At 49.6% G+C, this 15,062-nt stretch overlaps 1 protein-coding gene and 1 long non-coding RNA gene across 3 annotated transcripts in view; one reads left to right on the top strand and one right to left on the bottom strand.

Annotated features, from left to right (window-relative positions):
• Window positions 1-195: 195 nt before the first annotated feature.
• Window positions 196-15,062, bottom strand: part of LOC310670483 (uncharacterized protein) — a 20,036-nt gene continuing 5,169 nt past the window's right edge. For both annotated transcript variants that reach the window (XM_083425907.1, XM_083425906.1), the window contains exons 2-3: window positions 12,639-12,758; window positions 196-4,885 (exon numbers count right to left, since the gene is read on the bottom strand). In XM_083425907.1, the coding sequence (XP_083282033.1) occupies window positions 3,378-4,885; window positions 12,639-12,726 (1,596 nt within the window). In that variant the 5' untranslated portion in view covers window positions 12,727-12,758 and the 3' untranslated portion in view covers window positions 196-3,377. The remainder of the gene's footprint in view (window positions 4,886-12,638; window positions 12,759-15,062) is intronic.
• The window catches only part of LOC310671132, a 119,462-nt gene continuing 109,292 nt past the window's right edge, over window positions 4,893-15,062 (top strand). The window contains exons 1-2 of the long non-coding RNA XR_014507815.1: window positions 4,893-6,979; window positions 7,022-7,482. This is a non-coding gene — a long non-coding RNA (uncharacterized lncRNA). The remainder of the gene's footprint in view (window positions 6,980-7,021; window positions 7,483-15,062) is intronic.

Below are 15,062 nucleotides of genomic sequence, written 5' to 3' on the forward strand. Positions count from 1 at the left end.
CACCCCATCGAGGGGATTCAAACCGCCGACCTTCCAATCGGCAAGTGGTTTAGACCACAGCACCACCCGTTGTGCTTACTAGTGGATCCCAGGCCTCGCATTTGCACCAACGCCCTGAGCTCAGCGAAAGGAAGAGCGCCAACGTCGCCGTCTGTAAACCAACAGGGCTGTAACAAAACACCAGACACGCCACACTTGCGTGAGCTACGTTTTCAATCTTTATTACTCCTAACCAACAACAAAGAAGTCAGAGCTTAGAAACTCCCCCTTTTAATAAGTCAGTCGAGGGGACAGGACCCTAAAACATTAGAGACACTTGCTTTGGATGAGAACAAAAAAAGGGGGGGAGAAAAATAAACAGAAGTACATTGAGGCAAACAGACTCTGCTTGCCCCCCGCCCCAAATGCAATAAAGTAAATAAAGCTTGGAAGAAGGGGCAGAACAACGGGGGGGGGGGGGAGTATACGCCCATAAGACAAGTGAGAGGTTAAGCCGGAGGCAGAAGCAGAGGGAAATCCAGAGTCCAGGCCTCATCCGTCCACCCACTTGCATGGTTAAGAGGGTGTTGTGGCGCCATGCCTCTTTGGGGTGTGTCTCTCCTTGCAGCGCAAAGGCCTCCCGTGACAAGCAAGGCTTTCTGTTCCTTCGCTGGCCTCTCCGTCACAACAGGGCCAAGGAAGAATGGGGTGCTGGAAACGGGGGTCTTTTTCCATCAGTCCTCCCGAGCGAGACTCCGAGGTAGGTGGCAGGAGAGCTTGCCACAGAATTGTAGAGCCGGAAAAGACCCCTGAGGGTCATCTAGCCCAACCCGCTGCAGCACAGGAAGCTCAAGCAAAGTACCCATGGAAGATGGCCAAAATCTACAGTCGCCCCTCCCTGGAGCAAAGATGCCTTGTTCTCAGTCAGTAGTAACAGCTCGCACTGGTCCTCGCCACAGCAGAGAAGCAAGACCTTTTCGCTCTCAGTTCTCCCCAACTCCTGTCTAGGGCCTCATCTGCACTACATATGTTTAAGGTCGTATCATACCACTTTAAGCAGTCATGGCCTCCCACAAAAAGAATCCTGGAAACGGTAGTTTGTTAAGGACACTGGAAGTTGTTAGGAAACCTCTCTCTTCTCAGAGAGCTACAATTCCCAGAGTTCCCCGGGAAGAGGGTTAGATTGCTAAACCCCTCTAGGGAACTGTAGTTCTGTGAGGGGAATAGGAGAGTCTTCCTCACAACTCTAAGCACCCTTAACACACTACCAACCCCAAGGACTCTTTGAGGGGAAGCCACGACTGCTTAAAGCAGTGCTTTAATTATTATTTTTCCTTTGCATGGCTTTCTTTATAATTGAAACGTTTTCAGGAAAATATGAACACACACACACAAAAATGGCTGCTTTTAAGGTGCAGGTGGAGCCATGATGTCCTAAATTCTGAGGCGTTAACCTTGCATGGCAAGGTAACATTTTCCTTTTCTCCCATTGACAGCTCCACATTCCTCCCCTGCCTGCTTTCCAGATTATAAATTCTGCATCTTTAGTTTCTCATGCATCCATCACACCACCCAAAGGCTCAACTTCTTTGTCACTGCATGTATGTGTGTGTGTGTGTGTGTGTGTGTGTGTGTGTGTGTGTTCATCAATCCTACTGCCAAGCCAGGATAGGAAAACTCCAAGATGCCTATTTGTTGGGCTTTCTGGACCCAAGATCCACCCTACTAGAAATCTGGATTTTATGATTTAAGACAGGCTGATGCCTACAGCCAGCTACCCCCTGCCCCTTCCAAAAAATAAAAATAAAGAGACCATGAGCCTTTGAACTCCTATTCTGACTCTTATCCATCAACAATACGCTACCCCAGCATGCTTCCAGGCCCGGAGCTGAACCCTCCTGGAGTGTCTTACGGTTTTCTTCCCCTCAGTAAGTTGCACACTTACGTTGTTCCCTAAACTGAAGAGGTGGGCTTTCTCACCAACACCTCGGTGAGCAGATTTCGCACACGGGCTTCACATTTGTGGCCAAACTATTAAGAACCCCAAGAGACAAGAGCTCAAAGAAGGGGACCATCTAGCTGAATAGCGGCACATAAGCACAGCTCCCAGTATCTAATGGGGTCTCCATCCTCTCTGCTTTTCCTTTAGTCCTCAGGAAACAAAACCCTCCAGGGATTCCTGGGACTGGAGGGTGCCGTCAGCAGCTTCGGAAAGCAGAAACTGAGCAGGAGAGATTCCGAGATCCAAGCAAAACCAACATGAGCTTCTCTAGCTAAATGCTGCAATCTGACCCTCAGTGGCCATTTAGGTTCCAATGCACCTGATACTCAGGTGGGAGCGCTGCTCAAGGCATAGTTCATGCTCCCCCTACCCCCCCAAAAAATGTTTAGATTATTTGTGTTGAATAAGTCAATAAAGCTTTTCCTCCACATTCAAGAGGCTTACCAAAGTTTCATGGCCCTCCCCGCTACCCAGGTGGATTCCCTAGCATCTAATGAAGTCTGGGTCCTTCTCAGTCAGGCATCTAAGGTCTGGAGGTCAGTCCTCAGCATGTTAAAGCTTTGTTATCCAGAGTTCAGAGTTACCCACGGGGGAGGCAGCTATAAGAGAGGATTAGACAAATTCATGGAAGATAAGGCTAGCAGCAGCTACTAGCCATGAGAGCAATGTTCCCCCCTCAACTGTTGGAGGCAAACAAAAACAAAAAAAACCCTCTAGTTGCTGGGAATCACAAGTGATTGCTGCACCCGGGTCCTGCTTGCTGGCTTTCCACAGGCATCTGAACGGCCGCTAGGAAGACGGGATCCTATATAAGCCTCCAACCTGATCCCTCAGCGCTCTTCTAACAGGGCTGGAGGGGTGGGGAGAAGGGAGTCGGGGACAGGACAGGGCGAGGAAGAGTCAAGTAAAGCTTTTCGTTTCCCCAAACATGGGTTATATTTATACGTACACAGTGTCAAAACAAAAAAGGTGAGCGAGACACCCATCCGGATTCTAAATCAGGATCAAAACTCCCCAGTGGACATGGTTACTAGGTTTTCACCTCAATAGGCCTTCTTTTCCAAGAACCTCTTTTCCCCCTCCCGCTATCGAGGTGTGTGTGTCTACAATCTCTTCGCTTATATGCTGCGGTCGCGTGTTTCTTTTCCATTGCTATCTTTCCCCCACCCCACCCCAAACCCCGAAATAATTCCTCAACCACGTGCAGATCAGCCGGGGCGGCCGTGAAAGCTGCGCCGTCGCTTCCCCCATGAAGCAGAATGTACAAAAAGGACTCCTCTTCCTCATGTGGATTCTAGACTCGTTTGGTAATGCGAGGGAGAGGGCGCGCATCTCCCGTCTCTCCCCCCCCCCCACCTTCCCCGCTTCTCTCGCGCCCCCTCTTCCATTTTTTATTTTAGGGGCTCTCCTTCGCGTGGCTCCGCTGGTGCTTCAGCAGGTTGGCTCGCCGCGTGAAGCCCTTCCCACAGTTGGAGCAGCGGTAGGGCTTGGTCCCGAAGTGGGTCCTCTGGTGGATGATGACCTCCAGGGTGGTGCCGAAGCTCCTCCCACACTCGCTGCACTTGTAGGGCCTCTTGCCCAGGTGGCTGCGCTGGTGCTTGAAGAGCTGCGAGGTCTGGCTGAAGTGCTCGGGGCAGTCGGGGCACTTGTAGGGCTTCTCGCCCGTGTGGATGCGCTGGTGCCGCTCCAGGTGGGAGCTCCAGGCGAAGCTCTTCCCGCAGTACTGGCACTTGTGGTTCTTCTCCATGGCGTGGCCCCGCTGGTGCGCCAGGAAGGCCGAGCTGTCGCCAAAGCGCTTGTCGCAGTCGCCGCACTTGTAGGGCCGCGCGTGCGAGTGCGTCTTGTTGTGCTGGAGCAGGTGGACCTTCTGGGCGAACTTCTCCCCGCAGGTGGGGCAGGGGAAGGGCCGCTCGCCCGTGTGGACGCGGCGGTGGCGCTCCAGGTGGGAGGCCCACACGAAGCCCTTGCCGCACTCCTCGCACAGGTGCGTGCGCTCGCGGTGGTGGCCCCTCTGGTGGCGCATCAGCGTCTGGCGGCTGCGGTACACCTTGCCACAGTCCTCGCAGCCCAGGTGGGTCTTCTTGTGCTCCTCCAGCTCCGAGATGAGCGCGTAGCTGCGCCAGCAGGCCGGGCAGTTGTAGGGGCGCTCGCCCATGTGGTTGCGCCGGTGCTTGGCCAGGTGGGCGCTCTGGCTGTAGGTCTCCCCGCACTCGGGGCACTTGAAGGGCCGCTCGCCCGTGTGGACCCGCCGGTGCCGCTCCAGGTGGGAAGCCCAGATGAAGCACTTGCCGCAGTCGGCGCACTTGTGGGGCTTCTCGGCCGTGTGGCCCTTGCGGTGGTTCTCCAGGGCCGAGCTCTGGGCAAAGCGCTTCCCGCACTCGGGGCACTTGAAGGGCTTCTCAATCAGCTGCGAGCAGCGGTGCTGCAGCAGGTGGAAGTTCTGGCTGTAGGCCTCGCCGCAGTTGAGGCACTTGAAGGGCTTCTCGCCCGTGTGCATCCGGCGGTGGCGCTCCAGGTGGGAGCTCCAGATGAAGCTCTTGCCGCAGTCCGAGCACTGGAAGGGCTTCTCCCGCGCCGCGTTGGCCTCGCTCCGCTGGCGGCCCCGGGGCGGCGCATGCAGGCTCCTCGTGCAGTCCGAGCAGCGGCTTTCAAGGCTCTTCTTCAGCGCATGCCCTCGTTGCGTCGCTTTGTCCTTCTTCACCACCGGGATGATCTTGGGGGGAGGTGGCGGTGGTGGCGGCGGCTGCTTGGGCGGTGCGCGGCGCACCACGGGCTTGACTCGCCTGGGGGTGCTTTGAGACGTGCCTGGCCGCAGCTCCTCGGGCCCTTCGTCCTCCTCCTCTTCATCGTCCTCCTCCTCTTCCTCCTCTTCATTGTTGTTGCTGTTCAGCAGCTTGTCTGCAGCTGGAAAACAAGGCAACCAACTTAGGAAGGCCAAAATGTGTGAATTTATATAGCAGTAACACCTATAGATTGCACATGAAATGTAGCAACACCCCCTCCGTAGAACTGTACAGTTGGATACTGGAAGAATAAGAAATCAAGATAGCTTATATATATATATATATAAATGGAAATGGTTTATTGAATATTTACAGATAATTTGTAAACAGATAAGATGATTGGCAGGATTATTGCAATAACCTGCTGTTTTATAATAAGAGTAGGTTTTTAAAGTAGATGAATAAATTGTGGGAATCTAGAGGATTACATCCCCCACAAATGAGCAAATTAAGTTAGTTTGGATAGGTAGGCAGAAGATATTAAAAATAAATTTAAGGAACTGCGGAAAGAGGGAGAAGGAAGTCAAGCTCTGAAATGTTAATATGATTGTAAAATTAGTGAAATGTATAAACTTGAAAAGCATAATTATTATTTTTTAAAAAAAGAACTGTATAGTTGGAAGGGTCCCCGAGGGTCATCTATTCCAGCCCCCTGAAATGCAGGAATCTTTTGTCCAATGTGAGCCTTGAACCCTGAGATTTAGAGAATAAGTTGCTTTGTTGCTACAAAGGAATGCAGTACAAGCATTAACATAGCGACTGTAAAATCAGCCAAGTCACACCTTAGTTGTAAAGCATCCATCAACTCTAACCCATTAGCAGTTTACATGGGCAATTAGTTCCCTTTATTGCTACCCAATTTTACAGGTAAACACAGGAAATTCTGACTGCTACAATTTTAAAAAACAGCAGGGGGGGTGGAGATGTCTTTAGCCTTTGCATTATCTTATATTTCATGACCTTGGATCCCCAGATGTTTTTAACTACAACTCCCATCATCCCTGACCAATGGCCATGCTGGCTGGGAATGATGGGGGCTGTAGTCCAACAATGTCCAGGGACCCAAAGTTTAGAAAGGCTGGATTAATAGCATCTTGACTTTTTTTGTAAGCCGCTTGGGGGGGAGTGCAGGTTGTTAGGTGTCGTGGACTAGGACTTGAGAGGACAGGATTCAAATCCCCATTCATCCATTAAGCTCAATGGCATAACCTTTGGCCAATCTCTCTCTCCCTAACCTACCTCACAGGGTTGTTGTGAGGAGAAGACAAGAAGAAAGAGAATAACATAGGCCACTTCTAAGCTCCTTGGTGGAGACAGTGATATATAAATGTAAGAAATAAAAACAGGATACAAACTCAAGCTTAACACTAAAAAGTCAGGGTGACTGGGGGGGGGCGTGTAAAAAAGGGTTACTTCCACTTTAATTACTTTTTCTCCCAAGTGTCTATTTTAAAAGGCTGCAGGCAAAGAATTTTTTTTATTTTTGTGCAGCATTAAAGGTAAAGGTAAAGGTACCCCTGACCATTAGGTCCAGTCGTGACCGACTCTGGGGTTGCGGCGCTCATCTCGCTTTATTGGCCAAGGGAGCCGGCGCTTGTTCGCAGACAGCTTCCGGGTCACGTGGCCAGCATGACTAAGCTGCTTCTGGAGAACCAGAGCAGCGCACGGAAACGCCGTTTACCTTCCTGCCGGAGCGGTACCTATTTATCTACTTGCACTTTGACGTGCTTTCGAACTGCTAGGTTGGCAGGAGCAGGGACCGAGCAACGGGAGCTCACCCCATCGTGGAGATTTGAACCACTGACCTTCTGATCAGCAAGTCCTAGGCTCTGTGGTTTAACCCACAGTGCCACCCGCGTCCCTTTTGTGCAGCATTACAGGCCCTTTAATAACAACAGGAAGAAAGGGATGGGCATATGTGATAAGAAAACAGAAAAGGTGGTTAAGTCCAGAGCTCTCCAACATAGGAAGTGCTATAGTTGTGCCATATAATAGTAATTTTATTTATCTCATTTCAGGTCTATATGATGGTTAAAAAAAACCTGAGAGCGGTTTGCAAAATGTATGCAGAATGTCTTTCCCCATTCCACTGCATTAAAAACAGAATCATCACCATCAACCATCACTATCAGTTGTGGGGGAAGCGTTGGCCCGCTAGATGTTGCTCAACTACAACTCCCATCAGCCCCAGCAAACCTGGCTCAGGCCAAGCGTAGTGGGAGTTGTAGTTGAGCAACATCTGGAGGGCCAAAAGCAGCCCACAGCTGATCTGCATCAAGGAACAGACGCAAAAACTCCACACACAAAATGTCTGGGATGCAAAGACTGGCATACAGGAGTTCTGGAACTCTGGGCAAAAATAAGGGCATGGGATTCGGAAAAGACAGGAATCTTGCAGCACAGGAAAAGCAAAAACGAATGGGACCAAGTAGGGTCAGGGTGACCAAGAAAGGAGCTTTAGGGTGTAGGAAGAAATGGGGTGAAAGAGATAATAATAATTTATAATAATTTATTATTTATACCCCGCCCATCTGGCTGGGCTTCCCCAGCCACTCTGGGCGGCTTCCAACCAAATGTCAAAATACAGTAACAAATCAAACATTAAAAGCTTCCCTAAACAGGGCTGCCTTCAGGTGTCTTCTAAAAGTTTGGTAGTTGTTGTTCTCTTTGACATCTGGTGGGAGGGCGTTCCACAGGGCGGGCGCCACTACCGAGAAGGCCTTCTGAGATAGCACAAAAGTCCCTGAGAGCGTAATTAAAGCCACAATAGCTCCATATATTTAAAGCACTATGATACCGCTTTAAACAGGTGTGGCTCCCCCCCACCCCAATGATTCCAGGAACTGTAGTTTGCTAAGGGTGCCAACAGTTGTTGGGGGGGGGCACTACTCTCTTCACAGAACAATAATTCCCAGAGTTCCCTGAGAGGATGGGTAGCCTGCTAAACCACTCTGGGAATTATAGCACTGGGAGGGGAATAGGGGTCTCTTTTAACAGCTCCCAGCACCCTTCGCAAACTACAGCTCCCAGAAGGTGCAGTGCAAAAGTGGCCCAAAATGGTATCTATCCTCCAGGGACTAAAAGAAAAGGAAGCATCTAGTTGGTCCATGTTAGAACAGGATGCTGGACAAGATGGGATCCAGCACAGCTCACCTTAGCTTCTTATGAAGATGAAACATGCGAGGTTGTGGGAAAAGGAGCAAGAGTGAGGAGGGTGGGCATAGGAAATAGGAGACGACGGCAAAACAGGAACCTGCTAAAGAAAGCACCTGGCAAAAACGATACCCAATTCCAAAAAATAAATACTCACCAGGAAGAACAGGGAAGAAGAAAACCGGAATCTCAGCCCCTGTGTTCCTTGCTTCCATTGAAGCAGCCTGCCTCTCTCCTCTCAGGGAGGCAGCTGAGGGAGGGAGAAGGGCAATTTATTGGCTGGAAAGGGCACTCACTCTCTTGGTGGGTGGGGTCTTTAAAGAGCATCCCCTGGGGCATATTTAAGCTAAGGTGCTTAAAGGACTCTTTAAGACAAACCCAGGCTCCTTTCTCTTAGCCCTGCAGGACCCTCCAACCCCATGCCCCCAAGGTAAAAGGAAATGCAAACTGTCTCCAAATCTCTGTGGATAACAGCAGGGATGTAGGTGATCCACAGGCAGAAAATGGGGGAAAGAGCTGGGAAACAAAGGCATTAAATGGCCAGTTTCTTATTAGAAAAGAAAGCTCGATGGATCGTCAAGTGGCAAGAATAGTAACAGAGCTAAAGGAAGAACCTGTGCTTGATTTCTCAGCACTGTTGTGGAAGCAGCAAATTGGTTCCAGGTGCTATGGAAGCCTTGATGGCCAGAGAAAGCTGCTTCCTTAAAGGGTTGCAGAAAGTATAGGGTATTTTTTTCCTAAGTTTGCATGCTCAGTGAAGAGGTTCTGTGTTATGCCAAGTGAGTAAAAAGTGCTCTGTTTAATGCTGAACAAAAAGAGAGGCCTCTCCAATTTTTATTGGGTTTTAACCATTTAGGTCAGCCTTTCTCAACCTTGCATTCCTGAATGTTGCTGGACCACAACTCCCATCATTCCCAGCCAACATGGCCAGTGGTCAGGGATGATGGGAGTTGTAGTTCAAAAAAATCTGGGGACCCGAGCTTGAGAAAGGCTGGCTTTGATAGTGGAGTTAAGTTTTTAATGCTTAATGTTTGATGACGCTTTTATAGGTGTTGGAAGCCGCCCAGAGTGGCTGGGGCAACCCAGTCAGATGGGTAGGCGCTAACAAGGCTAATATTATATTATTAATATTAATATTAATAACAGTGGTACCTTGGGTTAAGAACTTTGCTTCAGGATGAGAACAGAAATCGTGCTCCAGCGGCACGGCAGCAGTGCGAGGCCCCATTAGTTAAAGTGGTGCTTCAGGTTAAGAACAGTTTCAGGTTAAGAACAGACCTCCGGAACGAATTAAGTACTTAACCCGAGGTACCACTGTATATTATATTATATTCTGGAAACCTGTTTCCTAAACCTATGGATGATACAGAATGTGTAGCCAGGTTTTCCAAGTTTAATGAGCAGTCCTTTTCATACCTAGGATTCTGTCTTCTCAAACGTTAGAACTGGAGCACCGTACATTTCACACAAGACAAGATCCATCTTTTAAAAGCCCTACAGATCTCGCAGCAGCTTCTTGCTCGGCCTGCAGCTGCAATTGGTCCTTACAAAAAGTGAGCCCCACAAAAGCGGAACTTGCTTCTGCACAAGCAGGCCCAGAAGGGGGCTAAAAGCAGAGGCGCTGAACAACTCCCCACCTCTATCCATACTTCCACACCATCCATGGAGCATCTTCCATGAGTGTTGTATGGGATTGCAAACCTGACACGGGTTGTCTTGGGTGTTCTGGAACTGGTGTAATAAACGTAAATCTGCCCTTATTCCCTTATGGGGGACACAAGAGTCCTTTGCAGGTTCTCCATCGGTGGAGGTAACCTGCCAGACAGGAGGTAAACAAAGCACTCAGATTTCTGTTGTAGACCGCCCTTTCTGTGATGTAGGTATGATGTATCTGGAGGGTAGTCTTGGACTCCAAGGCGGGCAATTTAAAATGTCTATATAAGGGCAGGCACACCTTTGTTTGGGGTCCTCCTCCTCCTCCTGCGTGTGAAGGGGGCAGCCTCTTGCAACAGTTCAATAAAGATCAGGCTTACTAGCCGCTTTGCTTCTCAATATTCTCTGGTTGGCCTCTGTTATTTTCTCTGACCGACGGAGAACCTGAAAAGGACTCTGCAAGGGCTCTTGTGTCCCCCATAAGGGAAAAAGGGCAGATATACATTAGGAAGAACTTCCTGACAGTAAGAGCTGTTCGACAGTGGAATTTGCTGCCAAGGAGTGTGGTGGAGTCTCCTTCTTTGGAGGTCTTTAAGCAGAGGCTTGACAACCATATGTCAGGAGTGCTCTGATGGTGTTTCCTGCTTGGCAGGGGGTTGGACTCGATGGCCCTTGTGGTCTCTTCCAACTCTATGATTCTAAACGTTTCTTACACAGGTGAGGTATGGAAGCCAGCCTTCGGGGGGTGGGGAGCCAAGGTCCATCCTTCTGTGCTTGCACATTACCAAAAAATGTATCCTTCCCCTGTATTGACACTGTAATGGCAGCCACTGGCTCAGCTCCTGAGTCCTGACAAGTTAGGCTTATAGAACTATAGAGCTGGAAGGGGGTCCCCCAAGAGTCATCTAGTCCAACCCCCTGCAATGAAGGAATCTCAGCTAAGGCTCATGAAACAACTTGTTGCTGGCCCTGAAACCCAGAAGATGCTGCTGTTAACAGCCGGGTCCTTGAGTTTGGAACGTAACCAGAGACTCTACGGAGGTCATTTTTCACTCAGGAGTCCCATGGACTGCAAGAAGAGCAAACCTATCCATTCTGAAGGAAATCCGCCCTGAGTGCTCACTGGAAGGACAGATCCTGAAGCTGAGGCTCCAGTACTTTGGCCACCTCATGAGAAGAGAAGACTCCCTGGAAAAGACCCTGATGTTGGGAAAGATGGAGGGCACAAGGAGATGGGGACGACAGAGGACGAGATGGTTGGACGGTGTTCTCGAAGCTACCAGCATGAGTTTGACCAAACTGTGGGAGGCAGTGGAAGACAGAAGTGCCTGGCGTGCTCTGGTCCATGGGGTCACGAAGAGTCAGACACAACTAAACAACAACAAAATTAACTCTGGGAATTAAGCGAAAGAACTGCATGAGGGGTGAATTGGGCTTCCCCCCCCCCCCCAGCACAGAGTCGCTTTTCCACTGGCCATTTTCATGGGCGGGGGCCTCGCCCTGCTACCCGTGGCATGCGGGGGGTGGGGGTGGTTTGGAAGCACCACAGCAGAGTTAGATGTTTCCTGGGCTCCCTGCCGCTCCAGCATGGCCTGCGGTCAGGGATGACAGAAAGATGCAGTCTCCGGCAACACCTGGGGAGTCAGAACAGGCTCCCCATCCCTAGGCTGGGGGGGGGGGGGTTTCCGAACTCCCTGTTCAAATCGCGCAGAGCAGCCAGGGGAGAGGTCTGACTGAAGCCCTCGTACACCTCACGTCCAGCACATTGCGTCAAAGCAAGCGAGAGTTGTTGTGCAGGGACTAAGCACACACCTCTCGGCTTATGCGGCCTGTTTGACAGGTTTCGGACCTGCCTATTTGGAATGTTATTCCCTAGGGAGGAATGTTGCGCGTACAGTGGTACCTCGGGTTAAGTACTTAATTCGTTCTGGACGTCCGTTCTTAACCTGAAACTGTTCTTAACCTGAAGCACCACTTTAGCTAATGAGGCCTCCCACTGCTGCTGTGCCGTCGGAGCACGATTTCTGTTCTCATCCTGAAGCAAAGTTCTTAACCCGAGGTACTATTTCTGGGTTAGCAGAATCTGTAACCTGAAGCGTCTGTAACCCGAGGTACCACCGTAATGCAAAACCAAGAGGTTCCCTGGGCAAGACGAGAGGAGCTCCTGTCAAATGGTGAGCTGGGTGCCTAGAAAACTGGTGTCAGAACCTCACTATCTGAAATGTTGTGCTTGTACCCCATTTGCTCCTTGAGGTGGGAAACCTGTGTGTCTTTTTCCCAGCCAAGTTCTTCATTTGCTCCCTGGGAATTTAAAACGTGTGCAACTGCGACTATAAACTGTAACCTGGTACATTTCTGGTTCATCATCATCATAATAATAATAATAATAATAATAATAATAATAATAATAATAATTTTATTATTTATTATTATTATTGAGAGCCAGTGTGGTGTAGTGGTTAAGAGCGGTAGTCTCGTAATCTGGGGAACCGGGTTCGCGTCTCCGCTCCTCCACATGCAGCTGCTGGGTGACCTTGGGCCAGTCACACTTCTTTGAAGTCTCTCAGCCCCACTCACCTCACAGAGTGTTTGTTGTGGGGGAGGAAGGGAAAGAAGAATGTTAGCCGCTTTGAGACTCCTTCGGGTAGTGATAAAGCGGGATATCAAATCCAAACTCCTCTTCTACTTCTTCTTCTATTTACACCCCACCCATCTGGCTGGGTTTCCCCAGCCACTCTGGGCAGCTGACAGCACATATGAGATCTTGCCTGTGCTATGAGTCCAATTGCCGAAACTCTCAGGCCGTTCTCATCTAAGAATAAGGAGTCTGAGGGTCTCTTGTGGCTTTTTTTTCTCCCTTCCTGGGAGATTCCCGCTCCTTCCCCCCTCATCTTTTCGTCAGAACAAAGAACACCACTTCCCTGAACATGTTATCAGTGATAGCTGCTGTTCAGGGGAGGCAAAGAGAGGTCTTCTTTATAGCGTGCACACACAAAAAAGAGGAGAAAAACCAAGTAGGAACGGAAGAGGGGAACCGATACAAAGCGGAAGGGAAATGGGATTCTTACCAAGAGACATCAGTGTCTCGTAGCTCTCCTGCATGACATCTCGATATAGCGCCCTCTGTCGCGGGTCCAGGTACACCCATGGCTCCATGGCAGAAAGAGTGCTCAGGAATCCAACAGCACCTGCCAACAACAAATGAAACCCATTCAACATCTGCCTCTTTATTGGAACGAGCCTGCCCTTTTGTACCTTATCATCTCAGTAGGTAGAGCACAAGGCTCAGCATCGTGGGGTAGAGTCTCAAGTTGGGCAAAAGATTCCTGCATTGCAGGGGGTTGGACTAGATGACCCTCATGGTCCCTTCCGACGCTACAATTCTATGATTCTATCTGGAGCTGCCTTCCTGTAACTTAGGCAATAGTCAACGAGAATAAGGAGTTGGCACAAGGCACTCTGCAGATCATTCCTGGTGTACCTTGTTTAGGGTAGGCTCAAACCTACATTCCTGCTTCTTTCGGATATTCCCGCCCTTCCGTCTGGGATGAAAGCCAGCAGCAGCAACAGACTGCATACTCCAAACTTTATTATGTGTGAGCAGGTTCTGATGAGCCATTTCACGAGGCGATGACCCTAAGGCAGCTTTGCTCCCACTCTTTGGAAATTTTTGAATTTTTAAAAAGCCTTATAAGGCTCTGAGCATGCCTCATCTGAAGACAAGTAATTCTTCTCCCTGTGAAGCAGCTGTGATAGGGATCTTTTAGCTATACCTGGCGCTGTGGGTTAAACCACAGAGCCTTGGACTTGCCGATCAGAAGGTCGGCGGTTCGAATCCCCGTGACGGGGTGAGCTCCTGTTGCTCGGTCCCTGCTCCTGCCAACCTAGCAGTTCGAAAGCATGTCAAAGTGCAAGTAGATAAATAGGTACCACCCTGGCGGGAAGGTAAACGGCGTTTCTGTGCGCTGCTCTGGTTCGCCAGAAGCGGCTTAGTCATGCTGGCCACATGACCCGGAAGCTGTACGCCGGCTCCCTCGGCCAATAAAGCGAGATGAGCGCCGCAACCCCAGAGTCATCCATGACTGGACCTAATGGTCAGGGGTCCCTTTACCTTTACCGTTACTACTTAGGGGCGGCTTAGCTGCGACCCTCTGGAGACCATTGAACAACATCTCCCATCATCTCAGACTGTTGGCCGTTCTGGCTGGGGGCTGGTGGGACTTGGGAGTCCAAAGGCATCCATTCAGAGGACCACAGGTCTCCTCCCCCCCCCCCCAATCGGCCCCCTGCTATGCCTTAGAGAACATTAGCAGGAAAAGCAACAGGTTTCTTTCCTCGTCTGATTGTTTCAGAAAACCACCAGCCAACAGCAGGTTAATGGACAAGACGAGTGAGCCTGGTTAAAGGCCTTTCCACTGGATTCAGTACACAGTGTTGCAACCTCTGCAGGTGTGCTGGGTTTTAAATATACTCCCTGTCTTCTTTCACAGGCATAATAAGAAGTGTTATATGCGTACATAGCACTGTTATTCTGAGAGTCTCAGGAAAGCACCAAATTAAGGTGTTTTTACAACAAATGGAAAATCTGGAATTTGGCAAATGGGGACTCCGGCACACCTTAATTGCAAGGTCTGGAAGTAGGACCTTGACAAAAATAAACACACATACACATCTGCCTTTTATGCTTTCGCTGAGATTCCTGCATTGCAGGGGGTTGGACTGGATGACCTTCGGGGTCCCTCCAACTCTACAATTCTATGATTCTATGAACTGTATAAATATGCTCTGCAAACTCACCCACAGCCAGAATTCAAAGAGTGGAAGCCAAAAAAACCCCAGTCTCTCCCACACACCCCACACCCCGCAATCTCCACACAAGTGGGATCCAACTGAGTCCTACTCAGAGTAAACCCACTGGAATTAATGAATGCAAGTTGATGGTTCAGTGGGTCTACTCTGAGTAGGACTAGCATGGGCTACAACCCAATTTATTTATTAAACTTTCTTACAGCAGTTTCCAACCTCAATGAGGTTTGCATAAAGTAGCAAAAACTAAACTGGAAAACGCACACTTTTAACAAAAATCTACGCCTCAAGGCTTCAAAGGAGCAGAGCAAACCATTGAAAAGCCATGCTGAAGAAGGCTGTTTTCACTGCCGGCCTATACAGCGCTGAGGGATGTGGCTCTAGCTGCCTTTCCTTCTGAAAGGCAATTTCACAGCTGAGGGTGCCACTGCAGAAAAGGCCCCGTCTCTCGTTGCAATCTATCGAGGCTTTGATTTTTTTCAAACTTCCCTAAACGTCCAAAGGGAAGGAAACCTCCAGCAGGAAAGGCTCTTCACATGCCACCAGCCACTGTACCCAACTTATGCCAGGAAGATACACCTTGACAGATTCTGATTTAAGATTCAGATTGCAAAAAAAAAAAAAAAAAGCAATTGTTTCTTCACACCGAACACCTCCAAATCAAATCAGGATTAAGTGGTTTTCTA

Source organism: Podarcis tiliguerta (assembly GCF_965153285.1).
Source record: "Podarcis tiliguerta genome assembly, chromosome: 2".
In the NCBI taxonomy this organism is placed as follows: domain Eukaryota; kingdom Metazoa; phylum Chordata; class Lepidosauria; order Squamata; family Lacertidae; genus Podarcis; species Podarcis tiliguerta.